We start from the raw sequence: 19,283 nt of genomic DNA, 5'->3' as shown, positions 1-19,283 counted from the left end.
CATCTACCAGTTGGGCGGTATCTTGCTGTAACAAGTCCAGGAGAGCTTCCAACTTGGACTTAATTTCTGCTGATATTGTTCCCAGTGCAAGGGAAGAACTTGCTTCCTCTACATCATCATCAGAAACGTCAATGGCAAAGGAAAATAGGCTGTTTGGGGAGTCTTGTTCCTGAGAAAAAGAAAAAGAGGTCAGTTAAGGATAAGTATGAATATTATAAATCAACTAGGTCAATCGGCTTACCTGTTTCAAGGCAATTTCCTGTACTTGGCTAGAGGAAGCAGCCTGGAGTATGCCGTGTGGAGGATCGGCTGAGCTTGCCGATGGGATATCCTCTGTGGCCTCATCGGTGGTTGGCCCTTGGGGTATGATGACCGATGGTATGTCCTATACAGGAGGATTAACTGCTTGCTCAGTTGCATCGGCTGATTCTTGCCGACTTGCAGACGTTGGGGCAGATGTGGGGATCAGCATGGACTTCTATCGTTTTGGCTGTGCCTCGGCATCTGTTAAGGCTTTGCGCTTTGCTTGGGCCTCAGCAATGGTTGGCTGGGGGGCATCGGCACTTGTTGGTTGTGGAGCTTGAACATCTGGTACGCTTGCCGATGTACCCATTTGTTGCTGTAAAACAAGTGTAAGGTATGATATTTAACAGATAAAATGTAAAATCAAAGGAATACCTCTAAAGGTTTGTTAGAGGTAGTGGTGCTTGATGTCGGAGGAATTGCCGATGACGATCCAGCAGCGGCTCTTATACCCTGATGATTAATGTTAATACAGTCTGTGATCGGCATGAGTAGAAATAAATAGGGTTGTTACCTTGAATGCCTTGATCAGGGTTGTAGCAGCAGCCAATGGAGTGTCCCTAGCTATAGCCAATTTGGACTTGGAGGTGATGGTCTTGGCACGGGTCTTCTGGTGAGTCAAAGCAGCTAAGGTGGGGGCGTTGTAGCCGATCAGTGATATCGGGGAAACAGGCCAAAGATCGAAGGGTTTCCCACTTTTGCTCATAGATGATGCTGGGTTGTTAACCTGTCACGAGAAAGTTAGTTACCGATATATGAAAGGAAAAAGCAGAAGGGAGTTAAAAGAAACTTACTGCGTCATCAGGAATGGCGTATTCAGGGTTGATCATGTGCCGATATGTGTGAGTAGATGTTGCAAACAGTTGTTCCCTCCACTCTCGCCATCATTGCTTATATGATTCAGTGATGAAAGATGCTGGCGTCCAGATGGATAGATCGACATCTGTAGTATCGGCATCGGGGGAGAGTCGCACTACCCTGCTCCAATCTGTTCTGCAGGTGATTATTTCTCTGGGTTTGATCACATCGACAAAACAAAGTTTGATTGGCAGTTTCCCAAAAGCCAATTGAAGGGATACTGCCGATTGATTGTAAAATTCATACGTGATATTGGTGTTTTTCCCGCTACCGAATGTGTTTACTGGGATTGCCCTGGGAGTAATGATGGGCATCATGAGTTCATTATCCTGATCCAGAGTGTCATCGGCAAAGTTGAAAAGAAGGGGGAATCTGTTTTCTTCGTCAATATAAGGTACCCAGGCCCTATGATCACGAGAAAGACCATTGTAGAAGCTTTGGAAGAATCTGCCGATCTGGTCTTCATTGGCCTCTGTTCCAGGGAGGACAATTATGGCTTCACCAAAATTGAGGGGTGAGCGTGTTGCCGATTCCTCATCCCCAAGCACGTGGTCTTCAGCAATTTTTCATGGGAATTGTTGGGCAAAGAAGTCCCATTGCAAACGTTTGTGCATATGGGCATTCAGCCACATGTTGATAAACCACCACGGGCCTTCTAAGTTGCCGATGGGTTCGCCAAGCAAAAGTTTCTGAGACACTTGATGAAGAAGATGATAAGTGGAGCTCAGAAGGTATCGGCCAAGAGGGAACCTTACACCATTAGCCAAGAGTTCAGCCGCGGGGAGGAAGGTGTTGGTTGGTCCTACTGATCGACCACAGAAGATAATTTTTCTAACCACATATTCAAGAATGTGGCATGTTCCGTCTGGTTAACTGTCCCGGTCCTCTGGCATTCTTGAATATATCCCGTCCAACCGCCGATGTTGCGGGTATTCACCCTATATTCAGATTTTCTGCCATAGATAGAGCCTTCATCGGCAGTTGAAATGTCCAAGCCAGTGAGCATGTAGACATCGGCAAGTGTGGGAGTAGCTGGGCCATGTCCAAACATAAAAGTGTTTGTTGTGTCTGACTAGAAGTAAGCAGCTGCAATCATCATTGACTCGTTCTTTTGCATATCGGCAATGGATAGCCTAATGCATTGGTCTAGCTTCCGTTCTGCCCAGTGTACTTGCATCGACCTGTTGACCCTCAAGTACCAATCTTTCCACCCTTTGGTGGTTTTGGGTCAAGATTGGAATGTATCTTTCCATAAATTCAGAGAGAAATTTTGGGTTCTAAAAGGGATTCTGTTAACCTCTGCATTAATCAGATCAGTTGGATCTGGGTTGCCCATTGGTCCTAGGCATTGGAAATGCGGCTGATCGGTTGGAATAACTAATTTGTTGCGAAGTTCCTAAGTTTAGAGGATCCGAAGAACAAAGAAAAAGAGAAAAAATTACCAACTGTATGAACTCGCAAAGACCAGAGGAATCGAGGTAAGAAGTAACGAAAGTGGAACGAACCGCAGGGACGTCGAAGTTGATTGCCATTATCTTGAGGTAGATGGGGGCACGAGCTGGAGACTCGAGGTTGACGCTGGAGAAAAGTTCTTGTTGGTTGAGGTCGCGTAGTTGTTCGTCGGAGTCGCCGCCGGAAAGAGAGAATGCCAAAGATTGGAGTCTGAGGGTAGAAGACGGGCGTTTCGGAGAAATCTATTTATAAGCCGCTTGGAGTAGGGGTATTCTGGACTTATCTCTATGCCGCGCGCATGTGGGTCGAGGTGGTTCAGATGGATATGGTAACTGTTCGCACGATAATCAAGGGATTGTACAGATGATTTGATGGCAAGTAATCATGACTTGGAAGAGATCTCGGTACAGGATATTTTAATTCTGAAAATGGCGGCATTATTATGTTAGGATCTTGCCGATGGATTATTGTTTCGGTATCTTAACCATAATCAGGGCAAGAGTGGTTGGAAATTGCGCGATATTTACTAAGGTGCGTGAATCAGGACTAGATTTGATTAGATTTGATAACAGATCAAGTTTTGGCTTGGAGGATGAGTTACGGTAATTGGGCGAAGGCAAACGTTATCTGGAGTAAATTTCAGAGCATTAATGGTTTTATACTCCGAAATTGGGGGGCATGTGTTGACATCGTTTTTTGCACGTGTCAAAATGATCAAAGTGGGCTAATCGGCAGGAGGAAAGTTACTGTATACGCTGACAGTCGATGAAAATCAGCTTGTAAAGATGGTTGCCGATGAGTGCTGGTGATCGATGGAAAGATTGATTTAGACTCGGGCGTTGCCGATAAGGTTGGAGATGTTATTATCGATGCCGATGAAGGAAGGCTTGAAAACTACTGCCGATGAAACAGGAAGTATGCCGATGGAAAGGAGGTCGGTGAGAATTCCATCGTAATTGAGACGGACAGGGAAATAGATAGGAGTTGATTTCCTTTTCTATATTTGTTAGAGTATGATTCATGTAAGAGTCACGTGTTTCCTTAGATATGGACTTGGTGTCCTAGTCGTATTTGGTTATGTCTCTTTAGATCAAGGTATAAATATAGATTGAGGGGCAATGTAATATAAAAAAATCAATATCAAAACCAATTTTTACTCCTATTTGCATCTACTTACTTTTCGGCGACTTCGTCAATTTGCATATTTTTTCCTTTTTACGAGTTCTCATTGATTCGGCGAGTTGCATCGCTTCACTGCGACCTTCGGCGATTCTCGAGTTCCGCGTGAGTACCTCTTGGCCGTGACTTCCGGGCGTATCGCTGTTGTCAGGACCAAAGTGCTCGTATCTTCATACTTGTCGATTAACAGGTCAAATCGACTGGCACACTTTGGATATCGATTCGGGTATTAGCCCTTTGTATTTGCAGATCCACTTTTGCATCAACACCTAGAAAGGTTTTTAATAAGGTTGCAGTGCACAAACAGGTCAAAATTTGCTTCATCTTGGCTGCTTCCTGCTTGGTTTGATGGTTTAATTTCCTTTTGTTTTTAATAACTTGGCAGTTGGCACATTGTGTTGAGGCTTTCATCTTTGAAATATTGATCTGGTGTCTTGGTGATCTGGTCGCATTGTGTTATTGAAGACTTGTAGTTGGCACTTGTGTTGTTGTAGTTGTAGTGTTGTAGCCTTCTAGACTTATATATTTGTATGATCATTTTATCTGTGGCTGAACGAGGGGTTTTTATGACTACGGGCCTGACCATGTATTTTGCCCGTATTTTTTTTTTTTGGGCTGGCCCGGTCTGGAAAACGGTCATCCGATCAGGGTGTTTATCACGCACCTCTAGGCTCCAACTATAAAGTAAAGACTTTATGATCCTCCCTAAAACCCCCATCCGATCAACCTGTACTGATTAGACAATTTGGATTCAATACAATTAAAAGCTTGTGACGACGAAGTTATAAGAAACCCATTTCGTCCAAACACTTGTTTGGAGTAAACGCGGTGGAGCATCGGACGAAGTTAAAGAACGGCTAGAATAGACGATGCCTGCGTGGATGTGGTTGTTCTATGCCACCATCGGCGCCCTGTATGTCGCAGGCGACTGCTTCCGCCTCCTTCGCCACCTCGCACTCTGCCTGAGAAAGCCGAAGGACCTCCGCCGGCGCTACGGCTCATGGGCCGTCATCACCGGGCCGACGTCGGGCCTCGGGTGGTCCATGGCCATGGAGCTGGCGCGCGCGGGTCTCAACCTCGTCCTCGTCGGCCGGGACCCCGCCAAGCTGCAGGACGTGTCCGACAAGATCGCGAGGTGCCACGGCGTGCAGACCAGGACCGTGGTGTTCGACCTCTCCCTGGTGTCGACGGCGCAGGGGGACGAGGCGATGCGCCGGCTCCGGGAAGCCATCGAGGGGCTGGACGTCGGCGTGCTGGTGAACAACGCCGGCGTGAACAAGCCCGGCGCGCTGTACCTGCACGAGGTGGAGGTGGAGTCGCTGATGAGGATGGTGCGCGTGAACCTCCAGGCGCTCACGGAGGTCACCGCCGCCGTGCTGCCGGGCATGGTTCGGCGGCGGAGGGGCGCCGTCGTCAACATCGGGTCCGGGTCCACGCTGGCCGTGCCCTCGTTCCCACTCTACTCCGTCTACGCCGCTACCAAACGGTACTGTAATAATGTAAACATGTACTAGCAGTTTCAGTTTGGTTCTTTTTTCTACTTTTTTTTTTTATTTTTTCGCAGGTATGTTGCTGTGTTCTCGAAAAACCTTTACGTGGAGTACAAAAGTAAAGGAATCGATGTTCAATGTCAGGTGATGATCAACCACGCAATATATTATATTGATAGATTTATGTTTCATCGGACAAACATGGTCTAAAAATCTGCAGGTGCCCTTGTACGTGGAGACGAACATGGTCTCCAGCGCGGCGAAGAACAGTCTGTTCCCGCTGTTCGTGGTGGGGCCAGACGCGTGCGCCCGCGCGGCGGTGCGCTGGATCGGGCACGGCCCGCTGTGCGTGGTGCACCAGCTCCAGTGGTGGGCCGCGGCCTTCCTGCCGGAGATCCTTGGCGACACCTATCGCCTAGCTCTGCATCTGCATCAGCGGGCCATCTTCCGGATGCTCAGATCGTCCAGAGCGCATCCGCAGGGCAACGGCGGCTACTAGCAAAGCTACCAGTGAGTTTGTAGCGCGGCGCGGTGCACGAAAAGGAAAATAACAAATGGTGGTCTTACCAGTTTCTACAGGGACACGAAGGCCGCGTGAAAATGCCTGTAATAAAGTCCTTTATATTGCTGTAAAAGAGGATTGGCTAACCGCTAACGGTCCATGTGGTGGAAATGGATGTCTCAAAATCATAATTATCCAAATCTGTATCCATTAAAATATGAAATATAGATATATGTATTGGTATTCATTTCTAATGGGATACATATATTCGAAACCATTTTTTTCATTCTCTGACTAATTCCACATCCGTATTCAGGAAAATAGATGTATATTTATCTGTATCCATCAAGAATGTAGTACTAAGTGAAAGTATGTAAACGTTATTCATATATATGACTAATGATTAAATATACTAATTTTAGTATTAATTATGTGCACAATGAAGCTATTTAAAAGTAATTATTAATGACATTAATTTTAATACTACTAATTATGTACCCATTAAAAATATTTAAAAATTAATGATTAATTATATTAACTCTAATATTATTAATGATAAATACTACACAATTAATTAATTTTAATATAATCAATTCATTAGTGTTAATATGGAAAATTTTATTAACTTTAGTTCTCTTTGAAATAACATGACAATGTTATATAATTTTGTTTTTCAATAACTTTCATTCTCAACGTTTAAAAGTTGAAGAACAATTTAAATACAACTCAAATTTTAACTTCTTCCAGTTAAAAAATACAATCACTAGTGCATACAAAAAGGCTAGAAACTGAGTCGATCGGAACCAGGATTGAGGCGCTTTACGCGCCTAGTTTAAAAGGGAGAATCGTTTCTCCTCGATTATAGAAAGAAATGCTCAGCCTAAATTCATTCGGCAACGAAATTCTTGCATTCCAGAGAGGAACCCGAACTGTTTCACCTTACCAAACGACCCCTAAATTGAATATATATTCAAATGTGAATCTGAATCCGAGCTATTCTTTTTATATTCGTATCGAAAATATTTATATTTTTATTCATATATAGGACAAAAAATATGATAAGTACTGATATTTTTATCTGATTACATGTGTATTCATCCGTCCGTTTTCCACGCCTGTGTCTATGTGTAGCCGGTTGGATGATGGTTGGTGGTAGCCGGGGCAATTGCACGCCATGAGAATAGTAACAGCATTGGTGGATGTTATGAGCAGAGACAGTTGGTAGTTGGGGGCAGTCATGATCGATGGCGAGATAGTAAGGCCGGTTTAGTTCGGGAAATGAAAATTTTTGGACGTCGCATCGGATGTTTTGGGACGCCGGAAGGGTTTTGGATACTAATAAAAAAAACTAATTACATAGCTCGCCTGAAAACGGCGAGACAAATTTATTAAGCCTAATTAATCAATCATTAGCGCATGTTAGTTACTGTAGCACTTATGGCTAATCATGGACTAATTAGTCTTAAAACATTCGTCTCGCGATTTTTAAACAAACTCTATGTTTAACACTCTATGTATGTGCCGCAAGATTCGATGTGATAGTTTGGGATGAAAAATTTTGGACCAGGCCTAACAGCAGAGGTAGTTAGCCTCGAAACTGAGAAGCGTAGCAGAAAGGAACACGGAGAAAGACAGCGCTTCTGCTGAGGGGCTGTTTAGTTCCACTTCACTTTGCCAAAATTTTCAAGATTCCCTGTCACATCAAATTTTTGGACGCATGCATGAAGCATTAAATATAAATAAAAAATAAAACTAATTACACAGTTTAGACGAAATCCACGAGACGAATCTTTTAAGCCTAATTAGACTATGATTGGACACTAATTGCCAAATAACAACGAAAACGATACAGTGTCATTTCGCCAAAAAATTGGCAACCAAACAAGGCCTGAGTTGTGAGGATGACACAACAGGCGCCGCCACCGCCCGCATGCTTCTTCCTGTTGCTCGCTTTCGTCGGCGGCGCCTACTCGGCGTCGCTGTCGTTCCGCCTCCTCTCCTACCTCGCGCTTTCCGTGTGCCGCCCGAGGGACCTACACCGCCGGTACGGCGCGTGGGCCGTGGTCACCGGCCCGACGTCAGGCATAGGCCGGTCCGTGGCTCTGGAGCTCACGCGCCGCGGCCTGAACCTCGTCCTCCTCGACCTCGACGCCGCCAACCTCGAGGAGACCTCCGACATGGTCGTGTCTCGCCACGGCGTGGAGACCAAGACCGTGGCGTTCGACCTCTCACTAGTGGGCACCCCTCAAGGTAACGACACCTCTCAGTACGTAGCGCGAGTGCCTGAACGTTTGGGGCCAAAGGGCATTTGCATCAGCTTCATTCTCTTGGTTGTTGTCAGGCAACGAGTCCGCGAGGCGGCTCCGAGCGGCGATCGAGGGGCTGGACGTCGGGGTGCTGGTGAACAATGCCGGGGTGTCAAGGCCGTCCATGGTGTACCTGCACGAGGCCGACGTGGAGGCGTTGGTGCGGATGGTGCGTGTGAACCTGTGGACCCTGACGGAGGTGACGGCCGCTGTCCTGCCCGGGATGCTGGAGCGCCGGCGGGGAGCCATCGTCAACATGGGCTCCGCGTCGTCGGAGGCCATCCCCTCCTTCCCACTCAACACCGTCTACGCCGCCACCAAAAGGTACGTATCGCAATAAGCACGTAACTGTTGTACTACGTCCTGTGTACGTCTCTGCATCGTCTGTTCATCCTAAGCTTAGGTATGTTGCCAAGTTCTCCCGGGGCCTTCACGTCGAGTATAGAAGCAAAGGGATTGATGTGCAGTGCCAGGTAATATATCCAGCAAAATTCTGTAGTTCAAAAAGATTAACCTGCTGCTTAACTTGAGCAAAGAAATTTCGCTGCGACAAGGATGCCAGTCATCAAAGTTTCGTACTACCTCCGTCCCATAGAACAGTGTCACGTTTCAGCACTTTTAAGTTGGACCAATTATATAGATAAAAAATTATCAATGTTTGAAAATTATCAATGTTTGTAATACCAAATAAATATCATTAGATTAATTACGAAATGTATTTTCAGAATAAATTTTAGACTCGGTTCGTTTAGTTGAAATTTAGCTTATGCTGATTTGTTGTGAGAGGAAAATATTGTTCATTCGCTGAAAAGTTCTGCTAAAGTAGTTTAAGTGAATAGGGATTTTATCATAAATGTGAATATTATTCACTAAAACTCGATTAAATATAAATAACTTTTCGTGACACGCAACGCATAGCCGTATTCTTATCAGGACGGAGGTAATACCTCGCTGTCGCTAGCACGAAGTGGCAGATCTGAGTCGATTGAGGGCTTATTTGGTTTCTTAGAATGAATTTTAGTCCTTGTCCCATCGGATATTTGGACACATACATGAAGTATTAAATATAGACTAAAAAATAACTAATTACATAGATTACGACTAATTTGCGAGACGATTTTTTTAAGCCTAATTAGTCTATGATTTGACAATGTGGTGCTACAGTAAATATGTGCTAATGACAGGTTAATTAGGCTTAATAAATTCATCTCGTAAATTAGTCTCCATCTATGTAATTAGTTTTATAATTAATTTATATTTAGTTCTCCTAATTAGCATCCGAACGTCTGATGTGACATGGACTAAAATTTAGTCCGTGAAACTAAACACCCCTGAATTCTCGTGACATTGGGTAGTTGCTCACATTCAATTCACTGGTCTGCACTGCATTGGACTGCAGGCCCCGTTCTTCGTGGCGACCAGGATGGTGTCCAGCGCCGTGCGAGACAAGTGGCTCTCGCCGCTCGTCCCCACACCAGACGCCTACGCTCTTGCTGCGACGCGCTGGATCGGCCACGGCCCGCCCTCTGCACCCCTAGTCTCGGTCACCAGCTCCTGTGGTGCCTCGCCGGCATCCTGCCGGACACCGCGCACGACTGGCTCCGCCTGGGCGAGCACCCGCGGCTGAGAGCGGTGATACAGCGAATGAGGGCGGTGAGGGCGTCGAAAACTGGGCCGGATGCAAAATGACTTTTCTTAAGCCTTATTTAATTCCTTTCTAAAACTTTACACTCTATCGCATCAAATGTTTAAACACATACATAGAGTATTAAATATAGACTAAAAAATAACTAATTGCACAAATTACGACTACTTTATGAGACGAATCTTTTAAGCCTAATTAGTATATGATTTGACAATAAAGTGCTACCTTAACACATACTAATAACAGATTAATTAGACTTAATAAATTCGTCTCGTGGTTCACTAACGGATTATGTAATATTTTTTTCTATTAGTATCAGAACACCCCATACGACACCACATGTAACATCCAACGTGATACCTAAAAGCGTTACACCCTGAATCTAAACACCACCTTAGTTATTATCTACTATCGCCCTATTCGTTTTGACTTTTTTGGTTTATAAGCCGTACTTTTTCAGCCAACGAACAATACTTTTCTCTCACACCAAATCAGATCTAAACAAGTCCAAACGAACAAGGCGTATATATATATGGACAGGTTTAGTCCAACTCCTCCTTTAGTGTGCGCGCCTGCTCGATCGGCCTCTGTGTACGTGTACGCACCTGGCTCGACCTGAATACGTACGTCCGCATCTCCTTCGTGTATGTGTGCAGGCCATTGTCTTGTTCGCTTGGTTGATAAGCCATGACTGAAAGTACTGTTGGCTGATTTATTGTGAGAGAAAAATATTATTCATTAACTGAAAAAGTATGACTTATAAGCCAAGCGAATAGAGCGATGTTTATGGTTTTCCTAATGGTAATTTTATTTGAGGCTTATGATTTAAGTTTGAATTAGATACACAATTCATCTCCTGCTCATAGTACCTTTGAATGTTTGGGTGGGTGATTTTAATTTTTCTGATGTGCAGATTATTAGACAAAAGGCAACCAATACTCCTCGTTATCATTGTAAGAGCATATGGTTCTCTTGTTACAGCTAAAACGAAACCCCACCCTACGAAAGCTACCCACTCCCTTCAAAATGTATGATGTTTTTCTTTTTTAAGTGCTTCATGTATGTCTCCTCCTAATGGAAGAACGGGCAACCTTCACCATTGCTCAGCCAAATTCAGGTTTGAACACATCAAAGCCAAATTCAAAGCTGAGTAATTCAAAAACCACAAGACGAATCCAAAATCAAATTAACCATGTGCATAATATTAATCATCACAAATAATCAAATTATTGTGATAGTATGGACTTTTCTTCGTCCAACAAAAATCAGCACATGCGGACGACCGCCGGTCCACACGCCTACGCCGAGACGTCGCATCTTGGGCGCCTTCTCCAAGGTACGATGATTGCCGAGTCGCTTCGCTCATGTCGATGAATTACATAATCTAATTTAGCTAATACACGCTAGTAGATAAATTAAAATTATAAATTACATTACAGGAGTGGCACGCAGGCCAAAAATGAACAACCTTAACCCGGCTATAATAATTTGTGACACGTACGCCACACAAATTTATTACACATAGATCATCACATGATTTTGAGGCCATACCATCACATCATTCTCTGCAAAAACGAGTTAGGCATTTCTACGAATGATGCAATGCGTCCCCATTTTTTTAATTAAAAACACGATCTGGTCCCGTCAACCGATAACGGATAGAACATATTTTTTGCATGCTGTCGGCAAGCTAATAGGCATGGCGTTCTAGCCGACATAGTCGTTCACGCCGTGTATTGACTGTTTCGCTACACAAACTCACAACCTCGTGGTCAGCCGTGCGACGCTCATGCACCGTCGTAAAGACGGCCAGTTAGCCAGTCACATAATGAGGAAGCAAGAACGGAGTAAAACAGTTCAATTCGCGCGTAACGCTATTCGCCAAAACGATCTGATCTACAATCAACCATGCAAAATATTTAATCTAGATAAAAAACAACACAAGCACAACTCTGGTACCATTGTTAGGCAACGCGGTATGCTACTCGCTAGCACGCAAAGAATTAACCGCGTAAACAGGATCACTTGCGAGTAGATAATCATAGATTATACCTTCGCTCGTTGCGCGTCGCAGCGGAAGTCTTGATGAAGCGCGAGTAGTTGATCCGATCAACGTTGAGGAAGTAGTCGTACGATCTGACGAAGTGCGCAACCTAGCGACACCTCTACGACAGTCCACACATACGGGATGGGACGACGAACCGAAGCGTGCTAGCACTCCACGGCACATACTCGAAGATCCTCACGATCAACCTTTGATGGGGTGGAAGACTGTTGGTGCGGCGGCGGCGGCAGGAACCTTGGGCGACGGCTGCACTGGCAGGAGCCCTGCGGCAGTAGGACGTGCGGCAGCAAGCCAAGCGGCGTGCGGCAGCAGGGATAAAATTCTAGGGTTAAAAGCTGATTAGCATTTATAGACTTGCTAATTGGACTAGCACTAATTGTGCCAGGCCCCTATTGGGCATTACCAGCAAAAACTAGGTCAGATGCAAAGTGACTTTTCGTAAGCCTTATTTAATTCCTCCCTAAAACTTTGCGAGATCAATCTTTTAAGCCTAATTAGTCTATGATTTGACAATAAAGTGCTACCGTAACACATGTGCTAATGACGGATTAATTAGGCTTAATAAATTCGTCTCGTGGTTTACTAATGGATTCTGTAATTTGTTTCTCTATTAGTATCTGAACACCCCATGCGACACCCCATGTAACATCCAACGTGACACCTAAAAACTTTACACCCTGAATCTAAACACCACCTTAGTTATTATCTACTATCGCTCTGTTCGTTTAGGCTTGTTTGGCTTATAAGCCGTACTTTTTTAGCCAATAAATAATACTTTTCTCTCACACCAAATCAATCAACAGTACTTTCAGCCATGGCTTATCAGCCAAACAAGTGTGCGTGCCTGTATAAGCCATGGCTGAAAGTACTGTTGGCTGATTTGTTGTGAGATAAAAATATTGTTCGTTGGCTGAAAAAGTATGGCTTATAAGCCAAACGAACAGGGCGATGTTTATGATTTTCCTAATGGTAATTTTATTTGAGGCTTAGGATTTAAGTTTGAATTAGATACCCAATTCATCTCCCGCTCATAGTACCTTTGAATGTTTCGGTGAGTGATTTTAATTTTTCTGATGTGCGGGTTATTAGACAAAAGGCAACCAATACTCCTCGTTATCATTGTAAGAGTGTATGGTTCTCTTGTTACAGCTAAAACGAAACCAAGTGCTTCATGTATGCCTCCTAATAGAAGAATGGGTAACCTTCACCATTGATCAGCCAAATTCAGGTTTGAACACATCAAAGCCAAATTCAGAGCTGGGCAATTCAAAAACCACAAGACAAATCCAAAATCAAATTAACCATGTGCATCGAGTAACAGTAGAAAACTTGCTGTGTGCTCCAGGGTTTCTTCGAAATTCCACCTCTCACCTGTTTAAACCGGTGGTGGCACTTAGTGCACATGATCAAAGGAAGGGAACATGATCTGCCTAAATATGCTGCAGACGGGGGCGGATATGGGCCTAGGGCAACTAGGGCCGTGGCCCTTGGCGTAGCCCAAGAGATCCCTTTACTCCCCTGAGGTGGCCCAACGTTGCTTTGATATAGTCTGACCCCTAGCCGACCAGTCCAGCAAGGCAAAAGGCCCAAGGTAGTAGCGCCTATTCACCTAGCTCACGCCGTCACGCGTGCGTGAGTCATTGACTCTTGTGCAGTAGACGCCGCCTTTCTTTTCGTTTATTTCCTGTTTTGAACCCTAGGCCATCGTATGGCTAGACCAGCAAGGGGCGCATCAAATCGGAGCAAGGCGCGGGCTGATAACGAGCAAGACTCTTCGGAGTTGGGTCTCGGCAGCCAGCTGTGCGCCATATCAAAGTAGGGCTGGCGGACGGCCATCACGCTCCTGGTTGGAGAAGGGTGTGATTAGCATGTCAGCACACAACAATAGAGACCATAGACTAAATAGGCAGGCAGGAAGCACTCCAACAGTATCAAGTAAATTCCTCATCCCAACCCCAAATCCATGCTCCATTTTAAGTTGGAACTTGGATTTCCGGATCCAGGGATCCTCAAGACACTTGTCATTTGCCAATTCCATGATGAATTAATGATTGTGTGTTTCTGGATTTTTGGAGAGTTGTAGAATTACACAATAAAGAGGACTAAGACATGGAATATTTTTTTCTTATATGCTTAACCAGTTATACAACCACTCTCATGAAACTAACATTCTGTACAGGCACAATCAAAACTAATAGAAGAATTAGCTAGTGATGCAAATGGCTTGCAAAATGTTCACATGTATACATAAGTCCTTGGATAGCGGCCCTAGGTGTGAAAATTGGCGAGCTCCGTCACTGGCTGTAGACGACATGAAGTGGCTTGCCAAGGATCTGCCTCCACCACCACCGCCAAGTTGCCTACGGGAGAGAAGAACATGGGGGACGGAGAGAGGGAGGGCCTCCCCTATAGGGAATACGAAGGAAGAAACAAGTCATTTTTTTTTGCTAAAAAGACCGACCAGTCCACTGCTCACACGCGCTTTGCTACACATGACCTCTTCTCCGGGTTATCGGCCAAGTCGATTGTTATAAACACAAAAACGAACCCGTATAGACTATTTGTGCACCACTTAAAATGTTTTGGACTTAGAAATGAAAATTCAAAGTTAGAGGACCTAATTGATATAAGTAGATAAGTTGATAGGCTAACCATGCATTTTACTCTAAAGTTAAACATAGTACTCTCCGCCCGTATGAATGAGGAATTAATTAATAGCTTAGCCCTATCAGTTCGTTGGAGAGCTGGTAGCTACGAGCAGTCGACCATATGGGCACATAAACGGACAGTGCAAATGCCACCCACATATTAATTAATTCCTCTTGCTATTACTCTGGCAGGTTTATGGATTCCACCTTCTCTTGCTCTGTTTTTTTTTCACGGGATGGCCAACTTTTTTTTCACGGGATTCTCCTTCAAGGTTTGTGTGAGTGTGACCTTCAAGGTTTGGAATAGCAAGAAACAGGATCTCCTTTTGGGGTGTAATTCCTCTGCCTCGATGAAATAAGAGCTTTGGTAACTGGTAAGTCACAGTATTTCATTGTTTTTTATGGTAAGTTCCGTAAGGCTCATAGAAATTCAGCAGCATGGTGCGTCCACATTCATGGAAAGAGGCGCATGATAACACTGTTGCCGCCTTGTATAAAATACACCGCACAGAACAAGAGGGAGCGAGAGCAGTTGCAACAGGGAGAGTCAGAGTCTCAGATAGATGCCTGTCCACCACGCTAGTGACATCCAGCAGCTGCAGCGACTTCCATGGTTCCACTCGTTGGCGGCTCTCGGCGCCCTCTACCTCGGCGCCGTCACACTTCGCCTGCTGGCCTACCTCGGCCTCCCCAACTTCCTGCGCTCGCCGACCCCGACGGGCCTTCGCTGCCGCTACGGCGCGTGGGCCGTGGTCACGGGCCCGACATCAGGCATCGGCACACTACTAGAGAACAGACTTTAGAACGATGTCCTAATTTGACTTTAGCCTCGGCATTTTTTGCCCCCGGGACTAAAGGTTCCTGCCCAACGGTCGTCCGCGGGGCAGGGATCTTTAGTCCCGGCTGGTATTACCAACCGGGACTAAAGGTTGGTAATACCAGCCAGGACTAAAGCTTTTAGTCCCGGTTTGGGTGATGCCCCAGGAATAAAGATTAATCTTTAGTCCCGGTTTGGTTCCCTAACCGGGACTAATTATTCTGGTCTATAGACCAGCTCATTTCTTTCTCCCCGAGCCCGAGCCATTCCATTCAAACTCACTGCCTCTGTTCTTCAGCTTGTTGTTGTTCTTGCTCTCTCCCCCTCCATTGGTGTTGCTCTTTGATTTTAGAGGTAACAAACTTAATCCTCTATGTTTTATCAGTAGCTTATCTCATTTTGCGATTTAGATGCATGTATAACTTTATATGTTGGACTTTATTATGATTTTATGTCATTTTTAGCTCAAAATCACATGATGATTTGCATATATGTTTGGATAAACAAAAGTTAAATTAGTTCATCAAAATCACTTGATAGTTTAGTATTGCTAGTATATGTAGTACATTTCATGGTTTAGTTAGATAAATAAATATTTTTATTTTTTTTAATATATTACTTTAGAAATGAGAAATTTATAATAGTTTGCAAAAATAAGTATAGAAAGTAACTTGATATGGTGGATTTGATTATGATTTCTATGTCATTTTTAGCTCAAAATCACATGATGATTTACAATAGTAAAATCACTTGATAATTTGGTATTTTACTATTATACACAGTACATATTTCATGGTTTAGTTAGATAAATAAATAATTTTAGTTTTGTTTAAATATATTAATTTAGAAAATGTGAAATTTACACTAGTTTGCAAAAATAAGTATAGAAAGTAGATGATAACTGGTACCGGATCCCCGGCCTCTCGTTCGGTTGCGAAACGACTGAGGCCAGAACTCCCTCTCATTATCTGCGGCAAGTGTAAGCAGAAGATTGTGATGGAGTACCGAGTCAAGTGACAGGGACCCAGTAAAGGTCGTGTTTTCTACAAGTGCTCGGATCGCGATGTGAGTTTGTTACGCATTTGATTATTATGGCTAAATGACCTGCTTTTCTTGAATATTTTTGACTAAATATTTTTTGGCTTTAATTTCAGTGGAAGGGCAATGGATGCGATGGTTGGTACTGGGAGGAAGATTATGCTACATACGTGTAGAATTCGGGTGCGCTTGAAGTAGCGGTTGCTGCTGATGAGGCAGTGAGCCAGTAGGAGAAGTTTATTGATATTCAACAGATGAATGATTTGTCTATTTTAGTTGCATACGGTCACGAAATAATTATGTTACTGAAGTGCATTGTAGTTTTAGTTTGTTTAGTGATAGTTGGGATTGCTTACGTTGTAGCCAGGCTTAGTTAATTAATCAACTATGTGTGTGTCATCTATGTTGTGTAATAAAATACTTAATTATGTTCAAGGTTTTCATAATTTATCGTGTAATGCAGATTATGTCACGCCATTGGATGTACAATGCCGATCGCCGCTCCCAAGACTTTATTGAGGGCGTGCACTATTTCTTAGGTGTGGCCGAGGCAAATAAGCGGGATGGTTTCATGTGTTGTCCATGTGCCCTATGTAAGAATTGAAAGGAATATTCAAGCTCAATGAGTCTTCATTTATATTTGCTTAAGTCAGGTTTCATGTCAAACTATATATGTTGGACTAAGCATGGAGAAAGCGGGGTCATGATGGAAGAAGGTGAAGGAGAAGATTTAGACATTGATGACATTATTGCTCAGTATGGTGCCTTTGATGATACTACAATGAGGGGAGATGAAGAAGAGGTAGCGGCAGAAGATGATCTCGGTGATTCTCTTGGCGATGCCATTCATGATGCACAACAAGAATGCAAAAGTGAAAAAGAGAAAGTTAAGTTCGAGCGCATGCTTGAGGATCATAGGAAGTTGCTATACCCGACGGCCGAAGAGGGGTAAAAAAAGCTGGGTACAACACTGGAATTGCTATAGTGGAAGGCAAAGAATGGTGTATCCGACAAGGCATTTGGGAATTTATTGAACCTCATAAAGAAGATGCTTCCGAAGCCAAATGAATTGCCCACCACTACGTACGAAGTAAAAAAGGTTGTCTACCCTTTGGGATTAAAAATCCAAAAGATACATGCATGTCCTAATGACTACATCCTCTACCATGGCAATAAATACGAGAATTTGGATGAATGCTCGGTATGTAAAGCATCGCGGTATAAGATCAAGCGCAATGATCCTGGTGACGTCGAGGGTGAACAATGTCCTAGAAAGAAAATCCCTGCCAAGGTTATGTGGTATGCTCCTATAATACCACGCTTAAAACGTTTGTTCAGAAATAAAGACCATACAAAGTTGTTGCAGTGGCATAAAGAAGACCGTAAGGTAGATAATATGCTGAGACACCCAGCTGATGGGTCCTAGTGGAGAGCGATAGATAGAGAATTTCCAGAGTTTGCAAATGAGGCTAGAAACTTAAGGTTTGCCTTAAGTACAGATGGTATGAATCCTTTTGGGGAGCAGAGCACTAGTCATAGCACTTGGCAAGTTACTCTATGTATCTACAACCTTCCTCCATGGTTATGCATGAAGCGGAAGTTCATTATGATGCCGATCCTCATCCAAGGTCCAAGGCAACCTGGCAACGACATTGATGTCTATCTGAAGCCATTAGTTGAAGAACTTCTAGTTTTATGGAACAAACCAGGTGTACGTGTCTGCGATGAGTACAAACAAGAACACTTTGACCTACGAGCAATGTTGTTCATAACAATCAATGATTGGCCTACTTTAAGTAATCTTTTAGGTCAGACAAATAAAGGATATAATGCATGCACACATTGTTTTGATGACCTTGACAGTATATATTTGAAAAGATGTCAAAAGGTCATGTACCTTGGCCATCGTCGATTCCTTCCTTTGAATCACCAAGTAAGAAAGAAAGGGAAGCATTTTAAAGGTAAGCCAGACCATCGAAAGAAGCCTCATAACCGAACCGGGGAAGATGTACTCGCAATGGTCAAGGATGTGAATGTAGCATTTGGAAAGGGACAAGGCAGCGAATCTGTTCCCAAAGATGCTAAGGGACATGCACCCATGTGGAAGAAGAAGTCTATCTTTTGGGAGCTACCCTATTGGCAAGTCCTAGAGGTCCGCAATGCAATCGATGTGATGCACCTGACAAAGAATCTTTGTGTGAACCTGTTAGGATTCATGGGTGTGTACGGGAAGCCAAAGGATTCACTTGAAGCACGCCAGGACTTGCAGGGCATGAAAGAATGAGACAACCTTCATCCAGAGAAGACAGATGATGGATGTCATTACTTAAGTCCTGCTAGCTACACGCTTAGCAAAGAAGAGAGGGACAGCATGTTTGAATGTCTAAGCAGCATCAAGGTCCCATCGGGATTCTCCTCCAATATAAAGGGTATAATAAATGTGCCAAAGAAGAAATTCCTAAACTTAAAGTCATACGACTGCCACGTGCTTATGACGTAATTGCTTCCAGTTGCTTTAAGAGGAATTCTACCTCCACATGTATGTCTAGCCACTATGAAGCTATGTGCATTCCTCAATGCAATTTCTTAGAAGGCAATTAATCTAGTGGAACTAGCTACTCTACAGAATGATATGGTTTAATGTCTTGTTAGCTTTTAGTTGGTGTTCCCTCCATCATTCTTTAATATCATGACACACCTCCTAGTTCATTTGGTGAAGGAGATTAGTATTCTTGGACCAGTGTTCTTACATAACATGTTCCCCTTCGAGAGGTTTATGGGAGTCTTGAAGAAATATGTGAAAGTCTATTCTAAGCCTGAAGGAAGCATCGCCTAGGGCTATGGAACAGAGGATGTCATTGAGTTCTGTGTTGACTTTATTCCTGACCTTGCCCCAATTGGCGTTCCTGAATCGTGACACGAGGGGCGACTCAGTGGTAATAGAACTTTAGGGAAGAAAACATATATTGGCATGGAAGAC

At 43.9% G+C, this 19,283-nt stretch overlaps 1 protein-coding gene and 1 pseudogene across 2 annotated transcripts; both read left to right on the top strand.

Moving 5' to 3' along the window:
• Nucleotides 1–4,573: 4,573 nt before the first annotated feature.
• LOC136521526 (very-long-chain 3-oxoacyl-CoA reductase 1-like) lies at nt 4,574–6,081 on the top strand. 2 transcript variants are annotated; one of them, XM_066515272.1, is made up of 3 exons: nt 4,574–5,278; nt 5,357–5,426; nt 5,521–6,081. In XM_066515272.1, the coding sequence occupies exons 1-3, from the start codon at nt 4,662–4,664 to the stop codon at nt 5,779–5,781; spliced, it is 948 nt and encodes a 315-aa protein (XP_066371369.1). In that variant the 5' UTR covers nt 4,574–4,661; the 3' UTR covers nt 5,782–6,081. The 2 variants fall into 2 exon arrangements, with proteins under 2 accessions (XP_066371369.1, XP_066371368.1); XM_066515271.1 differs by having other exon boundaries at nt 4,577–5,278; nt 5,503–6,081.
• A 1,604-nt stretch (nt 6,082–7,685) lies between these two features.
• On the top strand, nt 7,686–9,779 carry LOC136523913 (very-long-chain 3-oxoacyl-CoA reductase 1-like; annotated as a pseudogene).
• The last annotated feature ends 9,504 nt before the right edge of the window (nt 9,780–19,283 follow it).

This window comes from Miscanthus floridulus, chromosome 18 (assembly GCF_019320115.1).
Source record: "Miscanthus floridulus cultivar M001 chromosome 18, ASM1932011v1, whole genome shotgun sequence".
In the NCBI taxonomy this organism is placed as follows: Eukaryota; Viridiplantae; Streptophyta; class Magnoliopsida; order Poales; family Poaceae; genus Miscanthus; species Miscanthus floridulus.
This window is presented reverse-complemented; position numbering and strand designations above follow the sequence as displayed.